The 7,104-nt window shown below is 38.4% G+C and overlaps 1 protein-coding gene and 1 long non-coding RNA gene across 3 annotated transcripts; both read right to left on the reverse strand.

The window, feature by feature from the left end:
* Positions 1 to 290: 290 nt before the first annotated feature.
* On the reverse strand, positions 291 to 2,898 carry LOC147533297 (uncharacterized). The gene is made up of 4 exons (XM_086650033.1): positions 2,878 to 2,898; positions 2,586 to 2,747; positions 1,837 to 2,453; positions 291 to 1,110 (listed from the first exon to the last, which is right to left on the reverse strand). The coding sequence occupies exons 1-4, from the start codon at positions 2,896 to 2,898 to the stop codon at positions 645 to 647; spliced, it is 1,266 nt and encodes a 421-aa protein (XP_086506159.1). The 3' UTR covers positions 291 to 644.
* Positions 2,899 to 3,744: 846 nt separating this feature from the next.
* LOC147533298 (uncharacterized) lies at positions 3,745 to 6,808 on the reverse strand. 2 transcript variants are annotated; one of them, XR_015228159.1, is made up of 4 exons: positions 6,699 to 6,808; positions 6,514 to 6,589; positions 5,440 to 5,526; positions 3,745 to 4,005 (listed from the first exon to the last, which is right to left on the reverse strand). It is a non-coding gene; the product is annotated as an uncharacterized LOC147533298 (long non-coding RNA). The 2 variants fall into 2 exon arrangements; XR_015228160.1 differs by having other exon boundaries at positions 6,514 to 6,608; positions 6,699 to 6,802.
* Positions 6,809 to 7,104: the final 296 nt, after the last annotated feature.

Here is a 7,104-nt window from a genome sequence, read left to right on the forward strand (position 1 = left end):
TCCTAGTATTTTATATTTTAGTGTCATACATAATTAAGAATTTGACGTGATAATGAGTACAAATACAGGCAAATACAAATTTCCAGTTTTGTTGCAATGTCATCAGCTCCAAGTCAGCATGGCGTACTTGCCATGTTTATATAGATTATTGATTTAATCCCATCCATTCTTTTACCTTCTATTATAAAACTAAATAAAATGGTCCCAACTAGGGGTGGGAATCGGGCGGGCTCGGTCGGACTCGGGCTACCAAGTGTCGGGTTCGGGCGGATCGGGCTCGCATAAGCCGAGCCCGAGGTGGTGAGCCGGGCGGATCGGGCCGGGCTAATCTAAGACATGAAGTGCCCATAGCCCGTCCGAGCCCGACTACCCGAACGGGTTCCAACGGGCTCGGGTCGGGCGGGCTCGGGTTTATTGAATTATTAAAAAAATAAAAATTAACAATAATTTAATAAAAAAACATTAATTTAATAAAAAAACAATAATTAAATAAAATACCAACCATTATATATATGATTATCATCATAAACAAAATTACATAATCACCCATTTTAATAACAAAAAGTACATTTCCCTCCCTCCAACACTTTAATAACAAAAAGTCCAAAATATAAACAAAAAGTTACATTTCTCTCCTTCATTCATTAATCGAGCAATTGAACTTGAGAAATGCTAGGACTAGGAGTTGGTTCGGGAAACCCGTCGTTTAACGGATCAAACTCCTTCAAAGTAACATTAAGCTCATGTTTCCACCAATCCTTAAGACAAACACAACACTCCAACATTTCCGGAGTTAGGCTACTCCGATAGTCCCCCAAAATTCTTTTACCTAAAGAGAAAGCCGACTCGGAAGCAACAGTCGAAACCGGGACAGCAAGAACATCACGTGCTATTCGGGACAAAATCGGATACCTCTTCTCGTTCTCACTCCACCAACCCAAAACATCAAACTTTTCAATATTATCGACCGCAGGATCTGGCTCAGACTCATATCTAGATATTTCTTCGGAAGCGGTAGCTATTGGGTCCTTTCGGACTCTCTTAATACTTCTCCAAAAAGCACCACGCCTAGACGATCCATCGAGCTCACTCTGAGGTTGATCAACAGTAGACGACGAAGAAACGGATGTAGGCACACTCAAATCAGCCGTATACTCTTTAAATAATTCACGTAACTTGCCGATCATGGTGGCAGATTGCTCGGTAGAACACTTGATAACATGAGCCGAAGTATCGAAACAATTCTGAAGTTCGGTTAAGAGCATATGAACTTTCATTTTGATCCTTGGATCTAAAATACATGCAACACCAAACAATACGGGAGTTTCACCCCAATACTTGCAAAATTTAGCCTCCATGAAATGAATAATGCCCGCAAACATAGGATCGTGCCGATTATCTAAAAATACCATCCCAATATCAACCAAATACTCCAAGACGGAGTTAGAAGTCACATAATCAACACCAGAAAAGAAGTTGGTTGCCTCATAAAAAGGCTTCAAAAACTTGTACAACAAATTGGCGTGCTGCCAATCACTACTCGATAAGACAAAAGGCGGAGATCGATCAGATAAGAACGAGTCAATCGGATCCTTAAACGGAAGGGCACTTCTCAACATAAGATAGGTTGAATTCCAACGATGTTTTACATCTAACTGCAATTTTTTAGGAGAATAGTTTTTTGATTCACAATGTGTTCGAAATTGTGCATTTCGAGTCTCCGATGCAGAGATATATTCAAGACAACCTTTCAACCGTGTAAGCATTTCTTTAAACTGGGGAACTTTAAAACCATCCTGAACAACCAAGTTCAAGATATGACAGCAACACCGAACGTGAAATAATTCGCCTCTCAAAGGTAAATGAGGCATTAACTCGATTAAACGAGAAACGGACACAGTATTCGCACTTGCATTATCCATTGACAAGGAAAACACTTTGCCAGATATCATCCAGTCATTAGTTAGCTTATCATACAAAACATTGGCAATGTGCTCCCCCGTATGAGACTTGTCCAAGAGAATGTAAGAGATGATTCTCTTTTGGACACACCAAATTTCATCAATATAATGCGCTGTAATGCACATGTAACTAAGCCTCTGGTTCGAAGACCAGATATCAGAAGTAAGAGCAATTCGACCAGGAGCACTAAGTAAAACATTTCTGAGTGCATCTTTTTCCTCCTTAAAGTATTTAAGGATATCATTTCTAACAGTGCTCCTAGAAAATGACTTGAACCCAGGATGGAAGGAATCAGTAATATAAAATTGAAAGAAGGGGTCCTCCACAAATTGCATCGGCAACTCGCGAAGGATTAAAAGCTTGATCGTGTTTTTGCGAGCTCTCGCTTGACTAAACTGAAATGATCCCATATTACCACTGTTTGGATCTTGCACCAACTTTGATTGAGTCAAGTCGATTTTTAGTGCTTTAGCACACTTAAATGTATGTCTCTTGAAATGCGTTGTCCCGTTAGAAGATTTTGAATTTCGAGAAACACCACAAAAGTTACATTTTGCCATTTTAACGATCTTGCCTCCATTTTTAGGATCAGGAGCATCATGAAAAGAATAAAAGTCCCAAACCTTAGAACTTCTGCCTCTCGCACAGGTTGACGTTCCAGTCAGCACATCTACTTCGCCTGCGGGAGAACCAGCAGGGGCAGACACACCAGGAACAGGAGGATCAGCAGTACCAGCAGGAGATACTTCTCCATGAGCACCACTCTGACTCTCCGTTAAATCAACCTAAGCAGAACCACAGCCAACATAGAAAGTCATTCTACTAAGCTGAGTTCAAGTGAAGAGATCTAAGATAACGAAATTCATCATCGGTTTGTAGGAACATCAATATTCGTTCGGACATTCAATTTCTAACCAGCTTCCTTGAATCACCCATTTTGGTTACAATGTTCTAACAACAAAGAAGTGTCCACAATTGAGAGAACCATTTAGGTTCTTCATCAATTCGGTCCTTCTAAGTGTTTAAACAACGCACCAAAACTGGAATGACAAGTGATCCAGTCTGAAATCTTGAGTCCTACAGAGAAGGTAAGAAACATAGAAGTCAGGAATAGACCAGTTTAAGAACTTAGAAGATAGAAAAAGAGAGAAAAGAAAAGAAATGTTTTGTAAAAACAGAGAGAAGAAATGTAGTTTAAGAAAAGAAAAGAATTGTTTTTAAAAAACAGAGAGAAGAGAAGTTTTTAAAAAAGAATTTTTTAGGAAAAATAGAGAGAAGAGAAGTAGTTTAAGAAAAAAAGTTGTTAAAAAAAGAAAAAGAGCATAGTTTTAGAATAAAGAAGAAAAGGAGAATAGTTTTAAAAATAGAAGAAATGGAGGCAAGATCATTATGTTGGCTCTGAAACTTAGTTGTTTGAAGTTGTTTAAAAAAAGAAATTCGTTTAGAAGTTAGAACTATTATCAATTACCTAATGGTTCTGAAACAGAACACTCGGATCTGTTTAATCAGACAGATCGATAGTTAGATGACTCAGATCTGTCTGATTAAACAGATCGAACTCAAATGTTTGTGTTCTATGTGACGCCCCGTGTTCCGAGACACGGTTTGCCCGGCAGTTTATAAAAGAAACTAAGTCTCAGTCTCGCTTAAACAGAGTTTCTAAAATAAACCAAAGCCAACACACTTATCTCTGTTATCAAACAAATAAAATGAAGCAGCGGAAATCTAATAAGAAATCATAGTTTTTGAAAACAAACTAAAAGTCAAAAAGACGAGACTAAATTTCGGCAGAGTTTCCTCTGTAAATTGAGTCTATAAAACCTGTAAAACCTGCCAAAACATACATATATACATGCACATAAACTCATATCACGACAAAACAAACTACAAACCCCAAACATCTCGCACCTACTATATACTACAGTGATACATATATATTCTTCGTTCTGATAATATACATAACTTCAAAATATACAAAAACAAATCGATCTCACATCAACAGTTGCTCACAAGCAAGATTAGATCGATCTGGAACTATAGTACCTGAACAAAAACAAATGAAGGAGTGAGATAACTCGAAAGTTAGCTCAGTAGGATACCTAGACATCCTACCCGCACCACACATCAACATTTTAATAAAACAATAGTTTAGGTGATACAATAGTACAAATAGATATTATGCACATCAAGCAAGGCAATACAGCAAGATAATTCTTCTAGCTTACCAAGATCATGACTGAATACGCCCTCAGTCGGGGTCACCTACTATTCGGCTAGGAAGAACCGTTAGGCCTTTGTTAGTACGTAGGCAGGCGGCGCCTTATCGAACAGTTGACTACTGCAGTGTACACATGGATCCACGTAATACCCCGGTAAGAGCTTCCGTAACTCTCCCTTCGTCATCATCGCCCATCGGGCTAACTTGTGATCTCAATACGCATCGAATAATAAATCCCACTCAAACAACGATACGCTTAGAATATGCTATGACTTACCCAGACGACTATAAGAGTATCGTCGTGAAGTAGAGCCATATACCCACGGCGATACAATTATCTCGTCTTGAGGCGCGTCCTACCTCCGGCCAGATCTGACGCTCCCTCGCAAGGTAACTCATTAACCATTCGAAGAATACCCAAACATATGCATGAACCTATAATAATATTAAATGATCTGAGTGACTCCCAAAGCTACAAGAACAGAGCTCTCCTAACAGGTAACATCCACCAAAGGAGAAGAGCGTTCTCGCATCTCAAGGTAGGGTAAACCCTGTTTAAAGCCAAGCTTTTACAAGTTTCCACTTTCAGGGATTAAGTATTTTCTTATTACGAAAACTCGGGTAAGCACCCTATTTCATTTCGGTGAAAATGTTGTAAGTATCAATCACATATCATACAGAATTCAAACCACAAACACCAGTGGCTTAGCAGAATAAATAAACAAACATGGCACTGGTCAGTCCCCTAATCACTCCAAGGGTCGGAATACCCCAACTCCCAATCTCTCTCGGACCCCATTCCGGGTAAACAAGAATGGTCGTTACCAAACGGCTGGCCACACGCACCGAGTGTAACCCTTAACATGAATTCATGGCTAATCCATAACAGAAATATAAACAAGGGGACCAACCAATGCCCGACGTCAAACAATCAATACACGTAACACAGATCAAGCGATTCCGCCTCCATGTTATACACGCAGCTCAAGCTATTCCGCCACCACGTGTTTACAATTCACACAAAACGATCACACAGATCAAGCGATCCCGCCTCTATGTGATTATTTTTCAGAAAAACCAATTTGTTTTGAAAAGAGAAACATCCATAACATATAGCGCACCACTACATTCATATCATACCATATCATATCATAAATTGAACTAGAGAACTATAAAAAAAAAGAAGAAAAAATGACTATATATATATAATGGTGAAACGGGGAATACCCGTGCTCCAAGTAAGATTCATAGGATCCTACCTCAGATGTAGTACACTTCCGGTTCGTTGTCGTCCACCTGAGATTCGGACTCCTCGGGTCTCTCTTCTACGTAGTATTCGCTTCCTGCTGAAAGTACAAGGAACAAGACGGTCAATTGACAGTCAGAAAACTGTCTGAGGAGATCTTGCAAACTAAGAAGACAATATATCTGAAGAACCCATAAACGATATAACATTCATTACTTAGCTTGCGTCCTAAACCATTGGACGATTCCATAAAGTCTATTATGTGATTCCGAGGTCACAAGAGTCACCTTCACTCTGGCAACACGAATATCTTATTCACACCCTTAATATACAAATCCAACCTATATTAGGTTCCGTTATAAACCAAACTATTCCGAAGTTGTTCCTTGTAACGAAATCGACTATACCGAGTACTTTCGACCATTTAAAAACTTTCGTTGTCATACTCAATTAAGTTGAATCATATATCGCTTAAAGTATATTTATGCCCTTTAACATTTCTATCGGTTCTCTTTGCTAAAATCCGAATGAACCGTATCCAAAATGCATAAACACACAAAGTAGTCTTGATTGCGCACTGCGCACTCAAACAAACAATACTCTTTAGTCCTTAATCCGATTCAACTGATTCTTAAGTTTTCGGAAAGTTAACTTCACTCCTAGCGTTTCATTCTCAGGTGTCTTTTCCTAATTACGACTAAAACATGCCGGAAAAACGTAAAAGATACGCAGCAGTGCATCAGTTTTACTGCTCGTATGCTGCATACTCTAACCATCATATCATCCTCATCCGAACTCCGAATAATCATTATAATATGTTTCTGGAATCGGAACGAGACGAGCTATAATATCTATGAAGACTCGAAATTCTTCCGAAGCCTTTAAGACTGTCTAAACACCCAAAAACAGTAGCAGTTTTGTTCTTAAACCTACTGTTTTTCATCAAGTCTTGACCTATTCATCCACTTGATTCTTCATACATAACTTCATAACTCTTTAAGTTAACTAACATCATAGAATCACACATAAAGGTAAGGAAATACCCTTAAAAATTCATTATACAACCATAGGGATCAAAATTCCTTACCTTGATTCCAATAAAATTGATTTAGATAGTTTCCTCTTGATTAGTCTCTTGTAATTCCTCTTCAATTCACCAAGTTCTTCAAATCATGAAGAAAACTACCATTAAAACTCAATTCAACATCATAGAGAGAGAAAATTAAGTTTCCATCAAAAACCTAAACAAAAAAGCTTAAGAACAACACTTACTTCTTGATTGAACTCAAAATTTCTCTTTAAAATTCACCCAAACTCTCAATCTTAATCAATTTCTTCCCTTGAGCTTAAGCCCTAATCTCAATCGGTTTAAGGAGAGAAAGAAAATCTGATTTTTTGGTTTACAACTTATCCACTCGAATTTACAGTTTAGTCCCTCAATTTCTATCAACTTGCAAAGCAGCCCCTAAATATTTCCTGGTCGCAGAAAACATCCTAAATTCTGCACCAGTTGTTTATTTAGTCCTTGTCCTAACTTTCTCTAAACTTCAAATGGCCCTTCGCCTAACCTTAGTCTTATATTTTCTGAATCGAAAGCACGGGACGTTACAATTCTCTCCCCCTAAATGAAATTTCGTCCTCGAAAATGAACGTAGAGAAGGAAAATCAAAAGAAGTAC

This window comes from Eschscholzia californica, unplaced genomic scaffold (genome assembly GCF_041429995.1).
Source record: "Eschscholzia californica isolate CP2 unplaced genomic scaffold, dmEscCali1.0.p SCAF_6, whole genome shotgun sequence".
Classification (NCBI taxonomy): Eukaryota; Viridiplantae; Streptophyta; class Magnoliopsida; order Ranunculales; family Papaveraceae; genus Eschscholzia; species Eschscholzia californica.

Bases quoted from the DNA above. Each gene is read 5' to 3' on its own strand.
- LOC147533297 (XM_086650033.1), bottom strand. From the start codon at position 2,898: ATGGGTGATTCAAGGAAGCTG. The intron at 2,748-2,877 runs GTTAGAAATTGA...GGTTCTGCTTAG, and splicing joins TGGGTGATTCAAGGAAGCTG to GTTGATTTAACGGAGAGTCA. The intron at 1,111-1,836 runs CGTTCGGTGTTG...TTCTTCGTCGTC, and splicing joins TTGAGAGGCGAATTATTTCA to TACTGTTGATCAACCTCAGA.